Source organism: Nannospalax galili, unplaced genomic scaffold (assembly GCF_000622305.1).
Source record: "Nannospalax galili isolate Female #2095 unplaced genomic scaffold, S.galili_v1.0 scaffold1475, whole genome shotgun sequence".
NCBI classification, from domain to species: domain Eukaryota; kingdom Metazoa; phylum Chordata; class Mammalia; order Rodentia; family Spalacidae; genus Nannospalax; species Nannospalax galili.
The window spans coordinates 95,208-114,501 of NW_008336116.1; the positions used below are offsets into that span (position 1 = coordinate 95,208).

The 19,294-nt window shown below is 38.9% G+C and overlaps 1 protein-coding gene across 2 annotated transcripts in view; it reads left to right on the forward strand.

Annotated features, from left to right (window-relative positions):
• Prrx1 (paired related homeobox 1) overlaps nucleotides 1–19,217 on the forward strand; it is a 65,956-nt gene extending 46,739 nt beyond the window's left edge. The window contains exons 2-5 of one of the 2 annotated variants that reach the window (XM_008830958.3): nucleotides 8,041–8,216; nucleotides 9,316–9,497; nucleotides 13,188–13,259; nucleotides 18,768–19,217. In XM_008830958.3, the coding sequence (XP_008829180.1) occupies nucleotides 8,041–8,216; nucleotides 9,316–9,497; nucleotides 13,188–13,242 (413 nt within the window). In that variant the 3' untranslated portion in view covers nucleotides 13,243–13,259; nucleotides 18,768–19,217. The remainder of the gene's footprint in view (nucleotides 1–8,040; nucleotides 8,217–9,315; nucleotides 9,498–13,187; nucleotides 13,260–18,767) is intronic. The other variant, XM_008830956.3, reaches the window with a different exon arrangement.
• The last annotated feature ends 77 nt before the right edge of the window (nucleotides 19,218–19,294 follow it).

Below are 19,294 nucleotides of genomic sequence, written 5' to 3' on the forward strand. Positions count from 1 at the left end.
TCTACACACAAATTCTAACATATATTATTGGTGCTGAGGATCAAACCTAGGGCCTTACATATATTGGGCAAGGGCTGTACTGAAGAGATACATTCCAGTTCTGCAGCAAGAATTCTATACATGGATATTTAATATCTGATTATTTATTTTATTTACTGAGCAATGAAAGGAGTGTCAATTAACTATAAACATAAATGAACTCCAGAGTCAGAGTTAAAAATAGACTGTCAATCATGTGGACAATGCCAGCATAGGAAAGTAACCAACGTAGTCCCAGAAGGTTAGAGTTCTGATACAGGACTGCTTAAGAAGGCTCCTGTGTGCTAGATACCTTCAAGGGCTCTGATCAGGAATCCCTTAAGGGAAATATATTAAGAGAGTTAAAGCAGATAAAGTGATATGGATCATCTTAACACTTTTGGCACTATGGATAGATATTTACCTTACAGAGCTAAGAGAAAATAAATGGAATGAAAGATTCAATGCAATCCAATCACATTAAACTACCTCACAGTTTTGAATGTTTTCTGTTTCAGAGGTTGGCTATAATGTGAGAGCTAAACTTTAAACTACCTCTACATAGAACCTCAGTACAGTAATTTTACAGAGAACTACTGGCTCATCTTTTTAGTCAGAACCATTGAAAATAATGTTTAGTTTTATTAATTGTGTGTGTGTGTATGTGGCTGTGCATGTATGGACATGTGAGTGCAAGTGCCTGTGGAGGTCACAGAGGGCATCAGATTCCCCATGGCTTGAGTAACATGCAATCATGAGTCTGGAATCGAACCCAGTTCCTCCACAAGAGCAATACATGCTCTTAACTGCGAAGACATCTCTTCAGCCCTTTTCTTTTATATTTTTAAGACATTCTTTTCTCCAAAAAACATATGTTACCCCCCAGTTACATTTTAAGTATTTTAATATTATTTTGTAAAACTTAGACTGATACTCGAATAAAAATAAATATATACCAGTCTGACAGGAAAGAGAAGACTACACATACCTAACTGCACCATACAATGTGGGCCTGGTGGCTCTGAAGTGAGAATTTACTCTTCTGTGAGCAATGACTGAACACTGGCTTATCTGTATTGTCAGAGGCCTACTCTGTTCGCATAGTGGATGAGATGCAGTGGTAGAGGACAATGAAGAACTATGCTGTTGAGAAAGTGGGGCATGCTGCTAAACTTGGCTTTGGCCATTGTGATGTGCTAAGCTCCATTTACATCGCAACAGTCTCTCCAGTTAAGTAATCCCAGTGACATTTATCAGGGCATATATTAGAAGGATGCTGTCCTAATTTCAGTTAAAGTTAAATGTAACCGGAGAAAGGCCAACGAACCGCCCCTGCTGTTTTTTGTCGCTTTTCATAGGCCTGCCAATAAAAGCTAAAGAGTTTTTAGTGGGTTTTGCAATTATACTGCCTTTCAATTTTCTAAAGGTTACAGGGCCCGGACCGCACAAATCCCATTAAAATAAGTAGCTGTTGTGCAATATAAGCTGCTTTGAAAACATTCTTCAATGCCCGTAAAATGATCAGCGGTCTGCACTTCAGATCCGCTTGCCTGCCATGATTTCAGCCCAAAGACAGATGACAAGCTTTGATGTGGTGGTGGGTTTCTGCTACTGAAGCTGGCATTTTTATCTTCTGGCATCAGATTTCTTCCCAAATTGATGTGACTCAGGCATAGGAAACACATTTTTACTGCGATTTTCTTCCCAAAATATGTTTTTACTGTACCTTTAAATTACATTGGGCTGACCTTTGATTTGGGACCTCAGGGGTTCCTCCCACTGGATACCAATCAGCAAAAGGGCAGGGACTTTCGGAGTTAACTGAAACCTGAATGCAAGCAAGGCCAGAGCGAAGGTCCTCATGCCCGAAGGTGTCATTTCCTGCCTTCTCTAGCCTCTCTGCAATACAACCTCAGCAGCGCATGGGGTGCGCAGTGAGGTCTATGCTGCAGCCAGGGTTAGGATTTGGTCGTTGTGATGTACTAAGCTCCAATTACCTTGCAAGTCTCTCCAGTTAAGTAATCCCAGTGGCATCTAACGCGGCATCTGTTATATATCGTGATTGTTTCTTTTGAGTCATATGTAGATGCCCAGGTCATCTTGTGCGTGTTGTGGTCTTCTCTCCTTGTGACGTGCTTCATCTGTGCTATAGCAACCTGCTCCACTGAAAACATCATCTCTTCAACATCTTTGTCTTGTATATGTTCCTGATTATTTAAATCACTCTCTCATCATGAAACTGCTTATTTATTTATTTATTCATATTGTTTCTCCCTCCTTGGTCACAATTTTTTGTCATCTTCTTTATTATTGTTACATGTTCATACACACACACACAACACTGAGTCCATTTAGTGGTGGTCATGTGTACATGTATGTAGAACTACCCACTTGGAATTAAATAACCTATGAGGGATCTGAAACTGTTATTTATGTAAGGAATGAATATAAAGGGCTGATTCCTGCATTCACAAAGGAACAAGACCATAAGGCTTTTCTATCCCTAGTTCTGAAGAAGAATTACTGTAAAAGGTTTACTTTCCCTTTGCATTTAACATTATCCAGAGACAAAGATAATGTAAGCCTAATTATTTGCTTCGCACTATTAAAAATAGTCATCAGAGTCAGATGATATGGTGTGTGCCTTTCATCTCCGTACTCAGGAGGTAGAGGTAGACAGATCTCTGTGAGATCAAGGTCAACCTGGTCTACACAGGGAGTTCCAGGCCATCTGGGGCTACAGTGAGACCCTGTCTCAAAAAAAAATCTTCATAATTCATAAATTACTACACCCTTTAAGACTTCAGGTGCCTCACTAAGCTTCTAGTATTCTGGGGCTGCTTCTATGCTACAACATTACTTACTCGTGCGTATTTATCGTCTATATAGGATTCCTATATATTTCTATATTAATGCCCAGATGCACGAAGGTGCAACAGGTATGTAGAAAGAACTGAACCATAATTTTATTTCATTTTTCATTTTTATTTTTAAAATACATATATTTATTGAATTTGTGTGCATTTCATACAATACATCTAATCATATTTAGATCCCCCTCCCTTACCTGCACCCACCTGATAGCCTCCCCCCACCAGATTTCATGCATTTTGTCATATATGTTAAGGTCTAACAAGGTAAGCTAGCATCCTCAGATGGCCCTTGGTATGAGTTCATCTACTAGAGCCTGGTCATCACTCCCTTAATGAAGACCAACTCTTCCTCATCCAGGAGTGATCAGCTGTTCTTCAACTAAAGTTGGGACTTCTTACCCATTTCCCCAGTTCTGGGCTGGCTTTTTTCTGGTTTTAGTTTGCATGGGTATTGTACATGTTGTCACCATTGCTGTAAATTCATATGAGCAAGTCTAGCTGCCTGGGAAACTCTGTTTCCTTGTGGTCATCCACCACCTCTGGCTCTTACAGTCTTTCCATCTCTTCTTTCCCAATGGTCCCTGAGCCCTAGATTGCAGAGGTTTAATACAGGAGTCGTATACAAGGACACATACTCTTCAGTCTTTTATTCTCTACATTTTGACCAGTTATGGCTTTCTGTGTTAATCCCCCTCTGCTACATGAGGATGCTTCGATGGTAAGAGTTGAAAGATCCATTATTACTCTCTCTAACCCCTGTTCCACTATGTTCTGTGAGCCCTAGGTACAGAGGTTCCACTGTAGATATTAAACTATAGTTTTAAAAGAGTACTTGACAAAATACTGAAACGTGTATAGGAAATTAGAGAAAGGCTAGATCAACAAGGACTGGAGCTAGCAACAAAGTCTTATACAGGAAGAAAAAGCTGAAACATTTTAGGAAACAACTTTAAAAAATATTTTATTTATTATATTTTAGTTTTATGTATATGAGTGTATTTCCTACATGTAAGTGTACCTGTGTAGTGGTTGTGCAATGCCCACAGAGCTCAGAAGAGCACATTGGATTACCTTGGAACTGGAGTTACTGATGGTTGTTAGCCACTGTGTGGATTCTGAGAATCAAAACCGGGTTCTCTGCAAGAACAGCCAGTGCTCTTAACCACTGAGTCATCTCTCCAGCCCCAGGAAACAGACATTTTGAAGTATCTCTTAAAATGAAAAGAATGTGCCCGTATGTTTGTGGGGAAAATATGGAAGACAGAGGTGTTCTACTGTGCTAAAATAGCTTCAGGTACTTACAGAGTCTGCTGAGAAAGAAAGTGGAGGAACACCTGACTCGATATATCTATTCAAGATTGAGAATGGCTGCATGTTTAACAGCCGTTCTGGCAAAAATAGCATGTGATACTAATTCCCTTTCCAGACCCTGTTTATAATACTTAATATGGAAAAACCTTTCCCATCAAACTTTCCCCTCAGTAGTGGGCTATTTATGATACTTTCTTGCTTTTCTCTAATATGAGAGAGAGAGAGGAGAGAGAGAGAGAGAGAGAGAGAGAGAGAGAGAGAAAAAAAGACTGGATTGGAATTAGGTGTTCTTGCCTTTAGCTCTGACTGAAAATCTCAAATTTTCATTGTGATTTTAAACAGATCATTTATTCTAGGTTTCTACCTCATCTGTAAAATAAAAGGGTTGGATTAGATAATTTCTCGGGTTTTATTTGGTGACAGAATTTTATATTATTCCAAGTGAGACTATACCTGTGCATAAAGCTGTTTTAGTCATCTCATTAAAATAGTGACAACAGTTATATATTTTCAGTATATTAAAGCCCCAAACCTATAAAATCCATTACTTCCTGAGTTTTAAACATGATGATTCTAATAAAAACGCATTTAAAATTTATGGTGATTCTGCAACTTCATAAATCCTAACCACTTCAGAACACCAAAGAATGATATTCATCCTGTCAGCCAGTTGGACATCAGTACCTTTGGATCACACGTTTCAAAATGAGCCTTCGTTGTAGCTGTTCTAATAGGAAAATGATCCTGCTGCAATGAAAAAAGTGTGTTACCTTTTCTCCTTTATTCGACCAGACCCTCAAGTCTGATAGATGCATTTATCACATGGTTTTCAAAGGCCTTGAGTTTGTAAACTTCTGAAGTGTTTATGTATGATGTCCTCTGTAGAAGATAATTGTTCTGGGTCCTGGTCTTCAGTGCTAGGGAGGGTAGGGATCCTGCAGGCTGTGAGAAGTGAGCAAACACAGATAAGCCAAAGGCTGCTGCTCAAGCTGTCTCTGCTGCCCGCTCATCGTCTCTTTCCATTTGACTTGTGCTTTGAAGGACATTTGCCAGATCCAGACTCCTGGGACCCTTGTTATTTGCATGTCTTTTCTCACCTTCAACATGATCTGGACTGATGTTTTCATTTGTTAAAAACAACAAGAACATTCACTGGGAAATTTCTGCTGGAATCATTTCAGATCATCATAGCTATTTATTCACTGTCATAAACTATAATTCTCCATTTCCCCTACTCCCACGTCAGGGGAGTTGGTGGTTTTATAGTGGACAGTCAGTGGAATTTGAATGAACAGTGGAAGATTTCAAAGAACTACTGAACAATTACTTACCAGGTTGTAGTACTAAGAACAAAACAAAATATTCTTGATCTTGATCATAGCTTGGCAGTATAAGGAGAAACAGGCTTACAAAACAGCACAAAGGATTTAGAATCTGCAGTTATATCTGCAAAGGGGTTTTCTTTGAGGGAAGTAAACAAATCATGCTATTGGACTTAATCTGGGATTTCTTTTATATGATAAAAACAATAGCCTAGCCAGGTCTGGCAGTATATGCTTTTAATCCCAGCACTCAGGAGGTGGAGGCAGGTAGATCTTTGTGAGATCGAGGCCAGTCTGGTCTTCATAGTGAGTTCCAGGTCAGCTGGAGCTACAGGGAGACCTTGCCTCAAAAAAGACCAAAAAATAAAAAATAAAATAATGGCCTGGTGTCTGATTGGTCTTAGTTTTAGGGATGTATAGAAGCTAAGGAAGTACTTTTTGCAGATTCATGCTTAGTGAAACCATAGAATTCATGTGAAGGTGCTGCCTTAACGTTCTGGAAGACTCAGACAGACTCATAGTGCTAGGCATATAGAACTACATATAAAGGTTTTTAGGAACAAGACAAATGATTCCAAACAGTTAAATAGGGAGGAGGATACAAGACAATGACTTTTGAAAGGTGTTAGGTTCTACATGTTTGTACTGTAGTGCTGATATTATTGTAAACTAATTTTGCTAATATAAATAGTGTTAGTACTGCTAGCCTGAATACTTTAGGCTTAGATAGATTTGGAAATTATGATTAAATTGGTTTCATCCTCAAAATGTGTCTCATCTGAGATTCTTAGTAGTGTGAGAGAACCTTCAACAAAACAGTCCTCCCAGGGAGATGCTCCAAGGGTGAAAAACAGGACTAATGGAGCCACCCATGCAGCCAAGAAAGGACCCTCAATAGCTTCCTTGCTACAGGAACTGGGTGAGATCATTCTTTTCTACAAAAACAATTTTCTGAGGACAAGAAAAGTTTCATGTTTCCCCTGGAAAAAACTTCAGCCAGAATTTACTGTATCTGGGTCTTTAATTACCAAGCAGAAACATACAGCGTCTACTCTTGGTCCCCAAGGAGCCCTGAGAAGGATGAGGCCTCTGAGTGCAAAGACAGTGTTCCCAGTCATCAGGCACTGAAAGATCTGCCCTATAGCAGCTCTGAGGTCTAACATGCACTTTGAACCAGTACATAAATCTAGAACACGCTCTGATTTGTTAATTTGAGGTAATATAATAGCTGAAGTAGATGTCATTATTCTTAGGACATCTTGATCCTTGCTAGCAGTTTTATTGAGAGTACTATGTGTTTTCAGTCTCAGAAGACCAAGAGATTGCATATGTTAGAAATAAAGGGATGAGAGCACCTTTCTGTCAAATATGGAGCAAGGATCCAAATTCTCCTTTCTGTTCATCCTTACTCCAACTCCTTGTAATTTTCTTTTGAGCTGAGCCTCTCTGATGAGAAGATACTGGACATTTAAGTTCAGTTCATAAGAGGGAACCTCTGAGCTTGTGCAGCTTGTGCTGTGTATCCCTATGAGCCATATAAGCTCTGGGAAAGCCCAGGCCTCTGTGTGATGGGCTGATGGTGGTATTAGCACAGCTGGTCTTCCACTTGATTTCACAATCCATAACTCTTGTTCAAGACAGGGGAATGTTACTCTTTAAGAGGGGCATGCTGTTCTCTGAATAATTAGAAGGTCAAGATGCCTTTGGGATAATTCAGAGCTAATCCAGAAGGAACCCTGGCAAGTAAATATTCAGGGATATGATTCCCCAAAGGCCCCATGTTCTCAGACTGTAACTCAAAGTAAGGTGAAGCTGTTTCTGGGAACTCAGGGTCTTGTTCCTTGTTCCTGTTTTCTCTTATGGTGAGCCGCAGCCTAATGGCATCTTGAGTTCCTGGTATTGTGTCACACAGCCCTTGATCTAGGCTGAAGCCTGCTTTGACAACAGCATAAGGACTTTAATGAACATTGTTATGAGTTAGTCACTGTTTCAAGGAGACTGCATGGTAAAATGGAAATCCTGATTCTGTGTGAACAGTTTCTTTTCTGTAAGTGTGCACATGAGTTCTTATATCTATGGTGAAGAGAAGGAACTAGAGGTAGCTGGCAAAAGTAGAGATGAAACTTTAAATTGTGTGCAGAAATAGGTAGAAAGCAATCTACTCTTCTTTTTCTACCTCTAGTTAAATGCAGAGAACAAAGATAAGATTGAGATTTTTCCTTTAGTCCCCTTTAGCAAAACAAGCTCCAAAGAGTAATATTCTTCAGGTAGGCAGCTCAAGCCTAATCCCATATTTGGCTGCAGCAACCAGAAATCAGAAATGCAGAGGGTTCTTGGCCTATGACTTGTGACACCAATTCCAGCACCTGCACAAAGAAAGTGCCATTTGCCTCTAGTAGTTTGCTAAGGATGTATATGATAGGAGCAACCTCTCATTATAGATGCTAGTGAAAAACAGGACATCTGGGGCCCCTAAAGTGATCCGAATGACTCATTATCAATCACTTCCATTCCAGATGATCAGTTGAACTCAGAGGAAAAGAAGAAGAGAAAGCAGCGGAGGAACAGGACCACCTTCAATAGTAGCCAGCTGCAGGCTTTGGAGCGTGTCTTTGAGCGGACACACTACCCTGATGCTTTTGTGCGAGAAGACCTCGCTCGTCGGGTGAACCTCACCGAGGCCAGAGTGCAGGTAACTCAGGCCATGGGAGGCTGGTACCAAGTGTCTCCTCTGCAGAGATAAATCTTTGAAGATTGTGTAAGAATATAAGTTCTAGGTTTGGGACAGGAGCTTCTACTGATAAGTGTTACAAACGACATGACAAAAGGTTTCCGATCTTTACTGTATTTCTTTGGGTTGAATGGTATTTTCTTTTTAAATCAAATAACTCTTCTTTAGGGAGGTCAGAAGATGCCTTGGGAAGGTCCATTTCTTCTCCATTGCTTTCAACCTTTGGGTATTGATGTTATATACACTGTTCATCTGATCTTTTACCTTTCTCAATTTGAACTTTAAGGTGTCCAAAACCATTAATTCTCACCTGAGCTTTCCTCTTCAGCCTTGGGTAATATATAAAACTTCCAGAAACTTTTTCTAAGTAGTCATGATTACAAATGCTGGAGAAGGTGGGAGATGAATACTGAGAAACTGAATTAAGAGAACACTCGGTATACGACTTTCTATATTCTCCCAATGTATGTCTCTGGGAAGTGAAAAAGGGTAAGGGCTTGGAAAGCACTGGTGGTCCCTTCAGCCTAAAGAAGTATGTGAAAAAAGTTTCAGATGTAGGGAAACAAGGCTTTACACCAAAATTCTCCTGAAGAGAGAGGGAAAAATCTCAGTGCAGTGAATAAAGAGGAAAGCCGTCTATGCCCTGGTGGTGGCTGAGGAAACTGATTCAGAAGGTTCTGGAATTTTTTTGTGGTTGGAATCCTGTGAGGGTTCAGGTTGAGTGATCCATACAGATTCTTAATTACTCAAAGTAGTTCATCGTCCTGCTTTGTGTGGGAACTTAAACTAGGTCTTTGCACATGCTAAGCACACACCAGCACCTGGTAACCCAGGTACTCCTCAGCCCTGTAGTCCTAACTCTGAAGAGCACAGCCTACCAGGGAAGGATTAGTACGTGGTAGCGTTTCTGTTTTGGGGGGGAGAATTCCAAACCCATCCTGTATCTTCCTTGGAATGACATTATGTAGTGACACCAACAAGAATTTCATTCATGTAACCTATTTTTCTTTGTTCTTCCTCTCCCTCCTTACATCTTTCTCTCCTCCAAACAACATTCCAGGTGTGGTTTCAGAACCGAAGAGCCAAGTTCCGTAGGAATGAGAGAGCCATGCTGGCCAATAAAAATGCTTCCCTCCTCAAGTCCTACTCAGGAGACGTGACTGCTGTGGAGCAGCCCATCGTACCTCGCCCTGCTCCCAGACCCACCGATTATCTGTCCTGGGGGACAGCCTCTCCGTACAGGTGAATGACTGGCCCACTCTCCCTTGCTCCACTTCCACATGTTCCTCAGCGGCCACACTCAAGGCTGCTTTTGCAGCTGGCTGACAGTCCTTACTTGGTTAACCTCTTCAGAGACACTCAACTCGCTGACATCCCCAGTTTTACAGGAGATTACTAGTTGCCCCAGGAGCAGGGTTTGGGGCAGAAGAGAGAGGGGCAGCCCATCAGCAATCTCCTCTTGGACCCAGGAATTCTTGCCAAGGTTGCAAAGTTGGGAAAGAATATAAAAGAACCTTTGTAAACTGTGTCTAGTGCCCCTCTTGGAACCATTCTGGAACAAATCTAGCCCATTTTGAAATTTAAGATAGAGTTGCTGTATTATGGTCAAGTAGGTGACCAATGTGTAATGCTCCACGTTTAAGATTAAAGGCATTCTTCACAATAAAAGTCATAACGAATAATAAGGAGCGGGGGGGGGAAGAGAAAGGGAAAGGAAGGGAGGGGGAGAAAAACTCAGTGACAGAGAAAGGAAGAAAATGAAAGTTCATTTTGATCACTTTCATGACCTTAGCTCTTCATTAGTGGTGAGACTTTCTGAAGATCCCCAAATGCCTTTCTATTCTATTTCTAACTCTTACCTATTTGTCTGAAGATCTCTCTCTCCCTCCCTCCCTCCCTCCCTCCCTCCCTCTCTCTGTGTTTGTGTGGTATGAGTTTTAAATAAAGAATGTATACTTTACATTCAATTTTTATATTGAAAAAGTGAAAAAATTTGAAGAAGCGTATAAAAGAAGACTCAGTTTCATCAGGAGTTTTTTAACCTCCATTTATTATACTGTTCAGAAAGCACAGGTTGAGACTCACGTGCTTAACACACTGTGATCAGTCTGGAGTGCTTTTCTTTGAAATGTAACATACCAGGTCAAGGCTACATTTTCTTCTCTCTGACTGGTTTCTATGGAAGAACTATGCACAAATTCATTTTCTATGCTTTTGTTTACCGTGTTTATTCTTAAAGCTAATTATTGTGGCTTTAAACTGGTACAGATGATTAAGCCTAGTTAAAGTAGACCCCTGGTGTGAAATGCTACATTTGTGAAACACATGGTTTCCAGCAGTTGGTAGGATAATTAAAACCAAAAGTCTCACCTAAATGATCTTTCTGGTCCACATCAGTTCTTCAGAGAAATACCATAAATGCATTTGGAAATTTCTTGTACATTTCTTGTTGTGAAGTTAGCCTAAAGTAGCCCTGATCTGAGCACATAGATACTCAAGTGTCAAAGAGTATAAGGGACCCATTCCTGTTCTGGGCATCCATTGCCCCTAGCCTGGTATATTTTGAGAAATTAGTCACATCTGTAATCTTTACTCAAAGTTTAGATGCTTCTCCCACAGGACTTACTAAAAACATGTTTTGAAGACCATTGTGAAATCACATACTCTTTAATATTTTAAAAAAGTGGAAGGCCTATTTGTTTCTCCTACAACTATTAGTAGTCCACAGATTTAGCAAATGGCTTGGGAAATGGGTAGAGTTCAAAGCTTGGTGCCTCAAGATCTCTGGCTGGAATTTGGTCACAATCAGGAAGTATTGCTCCTTTTTCTGCCTGGCCTTCTGTAGGAACTTTTCACACCAGCCATCAACAATCCAGATGGCTCCATGTGGTCTTTCACCCATGAAGCTGAACACAGCACACCACACAAATAGGGATGAACTCCTATCACTGGACTAGGCTCCCTGGACTAAAGATAAAGGCAAGCCTCAGTGTTGACATCTATATATTTTGTATATGAGCATCTAACTGAAATTATTAACATGTTGCTTCATGTGTGCCTTTTTGGGAAATATACTATTTTAATTGAAAAGTTTATGTAGAAATTCTAGATATATTTCCAAAAGCACTCATAATTTTACCATTTTGATATAACTAGTTAGTTCATTTTATGGCTAGAGTTCAATGTTTTATATAGGGGATAGCCTTAGTGTACATAATATTTTGTATTCTTCTCTTTTTACTTAAGTCTGTATAAGTTAGTGCTCTTTACTCATTTCATGGTATGCATTTATTTCTCTCCTAAATACAGATTTTGTAAAAACTAATTAAAACAATATAGAAGCTGATTGTTCATATTCTGTATGAAGAATAAATTAATCTCCAATATAAGTACAAAGCAATGGTTTCAAGCAGCAATTTAATCAATGCTATGTTTCTTTGACCTAATGTTCACAGAAGTGCTTATAATTTGGTTAATTTTTAAAAGTGGCAAAAAGCTATTCTGTTACTCTGAGAATTTTTGCTATGTTTACTATCAAATATCTTATGGGTTTTTACATTTTGAAACTTGCTAAGAAATATAATTATTGTTAAGGAAATATAAAAGTAAAACAATTGATGAAAAGCAAAAGAAATGACAGATCTTGCTACTCTTATTGATACCATTATGTCAAGCTAGTTAGTTCACACGTGATATTCATTGAAAGGCGTTTATCTTGGTTAACCTATGGTGCACTCCTGTGTGACAGCTCTGTCCTTGCTCTGCTTCCAAACTAGGAGACTGAACACTTCCCTGGGCTTGAGTCTTCAGAAAGCAGAAGTAGAACAACACTTGTGAGCCTGTTTCTGTCCAACACATTAGGCTGCATGGCCATGGTTCCATTCAAATTTAACTTCGAATTGTATCCAAAGTAGTAAGAAGTATAAGATTGGAAAACTAAATGTTCCTTCTTCATTCAAGTACTATCTTGATCAACAAAGCATGTCTACAGCTGAGGTCTACCTCCAGGGGTGTGGGCATCCCAGCTAGATAACCTATGTGATTAGAAACCCAGAAACAGCAAGTAGATAGGTTTGTCAGAGAGAACAGCTTCTCAATTTCTTTTGAAGAAGAACAGGAAACCAAGTCATAAAATATTTATATATAGTTAGAATGACAGGCTGGGAAATAACCAACTTTTTTTTTAAATGTGTGTCTTTTCTATCTAGACTTATGATTGTATAATGCATCATCTGGACAGGGAAATTCCTAGAGTGAAAGGGGAGCAATATTAATAATGACATTAGAACAACAGGTATAAACCTGGATTATCCCTGGAAAACTAGGACAGTTAGTTACTTCTAGTTATAGCATGCCAGGACCTCACTCATGCTCTTGAGCAAGTTAGACGATGATGTCAGACGGTTAGCTGAGGTATCGGAAGGATCAAAGCATTTCCCAACATGGACACTGCTTTGGGGGCAGAGGTTGCCTTTTACTTACCTGTGGCCAGTTGGAGCAAGCTTGTCTTGTGGACATAAACCCAATGCTTAGATGAAAATTATTTTCTTTAAGCAAATTATGAGAGTGAAAGCATCCAAAACCACCCAAATTATTCAGACTCACTATTCTTATAGGACTATGCCTCTTGGGTAGCAATGATCAACCAAATCTTGTCCAATTGACTATTCTTTAAGATAAAGTAATCAGGAAAACTTTCACTAGAGGCCTTTGTTATTATGAGAGGTAGATAGTGATGGCTTGGCTCTTTAGTATTGGTCAGGAGTGCCATTTACAGAGGGAGGGCTGGACTTGGAAAAAAACTAGTGGCAAGGGAAAGAGGTTGGTTATTCTCATATAGAGTCCCACCCCTCATTTGGTCATGGTCATGGTGCTGCTGACATCTGCTGAACGCATTTGGCTTATTTCTTCCTTTCACACTTTCAAAAATAGATCCTCGTCCCTCCCAAGATGTTGTTTACACGAGGGGCTTCATAACGGATTCTAACGGAAGACACTGAAAAGGTAACTTGTCAGAGGGGGAGGAGGGAGGCTTTGGGGTAGGGTTTAAGTGGGAATTAGCTTTGTTAAAGAAAGTGGGGGCTGAAGTCCTAGAAATGTAAGCAGTGGAGGGCCTCTAGTAGTGAATAGTATCAGAAGCTAGTCTTGTAAGAAAGCATGCGCACAATGCTAAGGGAGTGTGAGCATCTAGAGCAACCCTCTTCAAACACGGTTGTACACAGGAATCCTTGTGACATGCCTGTGTAGATTATGATCCACTAAGTCAAGGGTGGGACTGGGATTCTGCATTTCTCAGTATTGTCCCACTGTGAGGTGATTCCCACGATGGTCACATTCAACACAGTTTGAATAGGAGGCCCTAGTTGACTAGAGTATGAGCCAGGGGCCAGACTGTTTTTGTCCTTGCTTCTCAGGCCAATACAATCATTGATTTATTATGTAATCCTACATTTAAAATTGAGCTAAACAAAGGTTCCCTGTTATATAACTCCCAAGGGAGTTTAGAATACTGGGATTAAACTATTTAATGTGCTATATTAAATATTGAAGAAAAAGAAAAAGAAAAAAATATATTCTGGCAGTAGAGATACAGGCTTTATATATAAAAACATAAAAGAAGAAGTTAAACATTGCAGAGGGATCACTGAATGTGTAGTAGAAACTAAAGCCTTACCAATGAAATGTGGTCCATGTGTGTCCACTTAGAAAAGTCAAATAGATATTTTAAAACTAAATGCTTGAATTTCAAGAAGAAGTGATTATTTAAACTATACAAGATCGATTCCAAAAGTATTTATGGGATTTCACTTTAGAAGTAAATTTCCCTAGGAAAGCTGACGCTGAACTTTCTTAGATGAAACAGATATATCCCCATTTTTCTTACGCTGGCAAAAGAACAAACCAAAGAGATAGCGTTCAACCTCTGTATATCAGGGTCTAGATAACTGCAGGCTTTGAAAACAGTCCCGAGTGGGTGGAACCCTGGATTCTGAGGACAATTCACATGCTTCGCATTTGTTTTGGGGTGAATTTTTATGCAGTTTGTTACCATTTATTCAAAAGGGATAAACAGAAAACAGCATTAAAGTTCAAGTTTGATTCAAGCATTTTTTTACTCAAGTTATCCTCAATTGTTTTGTAAGTTATGGGATTTATTCTACAGATGATTAGAAAGCAGAGCGGCAGATGCCTATAAGTTTCCTGGCTTTCAAATCAAACCACTAATAGTATTTTCTGTAATTCCTTGGTGTTGGCAGTTATTTTAACTGTTTTCCTCAAACCACCTTTCAGAGTAAGTTGAACTGCTCACAAATGACTTGTCTTTAGTGGAAACAATTATCTAACCCTGCTCTTGGGGTTAGCATTTTACTGAGCTGCATCTGCTTGGAATCTCCAAATAAGGAAATGGGAAAATTTCATGCTTCCTAAAATGTGTCAGCTCTGTGAAAGTCCCAGTGCAGACTTGATGAGTCAGCAGATGGGAGACAAACATTTCTTTCCCATCTCTTAATGTCTCCATGCACTTTATTTGGCAATATGATTTCTTGGTCACAGACACAAAGAGTTCTAGTAAAAATTCAACAGAAATGGTACTTTAGCCAAACCGCATAAACTTGGTCCCAGGACTTAGCTCATATTTGCAACCTGCATACAGGAATAAAAGGGTCTTACCCAAGTGGGAAGCCAAGCGTGTAGGATCTCTGGCTGTTAATCAGGCTATACGTGGTTGTTCTGTGCTTAACCGATACACAACACTGAGTTTCTGTCTTAGTTTTTCAGTATTAGGAAGTTTAATTCTGTATAGGAAGGAAGAGTCATTTTAAATGGTTTGGATGATCCATTAATTGGTTTAAAGCAACTAATTACTCCCGTTGGCATCTCTCTTGTGGGAAGACCTTTCAGAGCTCTCTTTCTTTTCCTAAAGCAGCATTTCAAAAGTTTCCATGACATAGCAAACAGGTGGTCATGAACCGTCTCTCAGATTGGCAGGCATTCAAGGCTCTCCTGCATCTGTTGTCAGTTTAGCAAGTCCTACCTACTTCCAGAGCTATGTTTAAAGCATGACTAAGCAACTCTTGGAGCATCCTCTAGTTAATTCTGTCTTTCTGATCTGCAACAAGTCTTGTTTGTCATAGCTATGGCAGAGTGCTGCCCACTGCTTGCCTATATTGCACATTTAGCACAAGTTATAAAAATAGACACATGTCAAAAAACCGGAGGGTAACAGACAAAATATCACTGAAATTTCTATCCATAGGATTATATAGTCTAAGCGTTTTTCAGGAGGCAAAGAAATAAAATGGCCTTTGTTCTTTATAACCTACATGTTCATTCATGAAATAAAGTAGATCAATTTAATGATAGTTTATGACTTTCTTTAGCATTATCAATCAAACTTATGTAACTTACCAATTTCCTAGGAAAGTACAAAACTCATTCATTAGCCTCAGCTGCTTTCTTATCTTTAAACCCCACTAGCTTGTGTATTTTCTATAAAGTATGGCCACAGACTCAGTGCTAGACTGTTGTTCTTATGATGCAATACCATAGAATGGACAAGGACACTGTTCTGTCCTGCCCAAATGCAGGCTGCCACTGAAGAGAAAAAAATGCCTTCGTGAATATCCAATCTCCTGTGCAGTATACAATCATAAATCCTATTCTTTTGTTTTTGAGTGAGAAACTTGATCCATAGTCTTCTTACTTTGACTATTACTGTCATGTCTACCTTAAAGGAAAAAAACTCATAGTAGACTCTAAAATAACTGCAGTAAAAATTATGTATAACAAACAAAACTGGTGTCATCACTATAGTACACAATTCAGGAAAACAGTAACTACAACTTCAGTAATTAAAGCGTTCTCCCAAAAGTTCTAATCTCTTTTTCCAGTAAGGAAAGGGAACATATCTTTATCAAAGAAAAGGTGAATTTCTATTAAATAAGACTTTGCTGCTCAGAATCTCAAAGTATGGGGACTTAGAAACTTGGGCTAAGTATGTAAAAGGAAAAACGTTCCATAACAAGGTACAATTTACCACCAGGGAATTGTTTTTCTTCAAGTTCTCTTATAAAGTATTAGCCTTGTGCATTCAGAAGTCACTCAATTTTTTATTCTTCGTATTTAAAAAACAATAGATATATCTTGTAGTTCCAGCTTCTATTTCAATAGCTATGTACCATCTTTATAGAATGATATTCTCACAGATACCTGGTTGAGAAGAGTTAATTTGGGTGGTTTTATAATAATCCACTTGTTAGATACATTTCCAAAATATAGTTATCTCTTTTCTTTGCAATTAGATATTTGGATCCTTGGTATATCTTAGAAATTTCTGGTCTACATATTTTGCAAGTTTGCACATATTTCTGATAGGGTGTTGAAGGGAAGAATGTAATTCATCTAGGAACTAAATAATATGTGTATGACATCTGCTTGTACATTCCCCCAAAAACAAAACACACGTTTTTCCTGTCTTAATGGGTTGTTCTGGTCATTGATCTCCTTCCTAATTTAAGCCTGATTTAACTGGGGACTCTTCTGACTTTGTCCTTTGGTGGACAATGATAAAAATATCAATCTAGTTTATTAAACTTTAATGATGTATTAATATTTTTTGCTGTGAAAAAAATGTTTTTATGGATCTAAGAATAAGCAATGAACAATAAGCCCTCTTTTACCTCATCCTTCTGATTTTCTGCCTTCTATTAAGAGAAGAAATTCTACAGTAAAGATTAGTTCTTAAGATCAATGGATTTTCAAAGATATTGTTACATTGGAATGACAGATATAAGGGACATTGAGTACAAATGACTCTGTTATTTGTCAATTCATTAAGCAGTCTATTGAACACCCAATATGTGCTGGATATGGTGTTAGCTTTACTTGAGGATGCACTGACTGTGAAGACAGGTATGGTGATCTATGGGACATATAAAGCACAGTGATAGATACTAAGCAAGTTATTAATTAATGCTGAAATGTAGGGTGTGGTGGGAGGACCTTCCCTTGTCTGGAGAGGGAGGCTTAGGATTATATACCCAGAAATGATCAATAAGAGTAAAAACTGGCAAGAATGAAATGTAAAAATGTAGGACTGTTTTGTAACACTCTTTAGTTTTTTTTCCTTCTGCTATAATGTGCACATATTTTCTCACAAACACCTACACCAATGTAATAAGGCTTTTAAGTTAAAGATTCATATTTGTGGAAAGACCAGGTGGTTTGGAACTCACTGTGTTTTTTTTGATTCAGTCTTCCTGGGTAAAGGCTAGAACCTGAGCCGAAATAGGCTCCTGTAAATCTTAAATGTAGTCTTGACCCTGTGCTGTCCCAGATATGTTCCCATGATATTCCCTCTATTTGCAGAGCAGCTTTAATTTTCCTTCTTTTCTGATCTTGTCACTTGATTCCCATACCACAAACTCCTGTGTAGCTGACAAAATTCCATTGGAGTGAATCAGAAAAGCATATGCCATTCCATTTATAAGTCTCATTCCAACCCTCAGCTGAAAGGGATCTTACTAATCTTAGACACAAGCATTTCTTTTAATTCAAAAAGTCTCATTTCAATTATTTCATATAAAGTAAGAGGCAATTTTCATCCAAATTTATAAACCATTTCTTTTTTTCATTTAAAAGAGATTCATGGATGCACTTAACAGAAACCTACAAATGATTAAATTCTTGCTTAGGTCTTAATTGTAGTCTTGACAACTTTGTGTTCTCCCAACAATGTAGACACAGAGAAATGGTTACCTCTTAGATCAAGAATGCCAAACTAGAACTTGGGATAGTTTGTTTGGAACGTTATATGTTTCCAAAAAGACTCACCCTATCGGGATTGTATGCTACTCAGATACTGTAGAGGAGAAATTATAAAATCAAGGCCAGCTGGTAGGAACCTCTTGATCTGGTAATGCTTGTTACTATTGATCAGTGAATCAACAGACCAGAAGAGCAATCCTGGAATTTTTATCTGATTTGACAAATATAGTATTTATTATGGTATTTTGATTAGTCAAAATGCATTAGAATCCAGGTCAGTTACCTAAATTAAGAGGCAAAATTCCCTTCAGTCTACTGTCAAATGCTTGCCTTCTCCTCCATTGCTCCCATAAGTTGTCTGGTATAGGCAGAAAGGAAGATGAAGTCCCGTTTTAACTAGTTGACAAAACACCTGCCATTTGACTTGAGCAGCATTTTCTCCCACTCCAGAAATGTTATTACTCACTGAATCTATCATTACTCAACTGTATCTGACACAGCAAATATGCCTCCCTCCTATGTCTCATTCTCCTCTGCTTGCCCATGCCCTGCAAAAAATGGCTGCCCTTTTCAAATGTCTTAGACTAGAGGAAAGCTGAGGCTGTAAGAGACCCTAGAGGTCCTTTACCTACCTACTGCCCCTGCCTGGCCCTGTCCTGAGAGCATATCCACTTGGGGCATGGACTTGCAGCTCTGTGAAACTAATGCCTGTTATTCTCCCTGCTCTCTCCTTTGTCCCTACAGCGCCATGGCTACTTATTCTGCCACATGTGCCAACAATAGCCCTGCACAGGGCATCAACATGGCCAACAGCATTGCCAACCTGAGACTGAAGGCCAAGGAATATAGTTTACAGAGGAACCAAGTGCCAACAGTCAACTGAGGAAAAAAATAATTAAACAGGCCTAAGAAGAAATCAAAAACCATAAGACACCTGTCCTGCTCTGTCATTTCTTCATCTGCTGGAAAAATAAAAGCAAACAAACAAAAAACAGAACTAAAATATTGGGACTATGGCAGAGGAAAGCAGGAGAGGAGCAAAATGAAAATTAGTTAACAAACGTTCCTTCTCCCTCTGGGATGCCAACACCATTTGTTTCTGTGTGTGTTTATTTTGTTTTTCTTCTATTCATGCTTTGCTAATTATACTCCATGCTTCTTCGGCTAGGTTCAGCCCACCCACTCCCATAATTGTATGACATTAAAAAAACCTGCAGCAGCCAAAGAAACCATATATATATATGATTATATATGTATTCATATATATATAT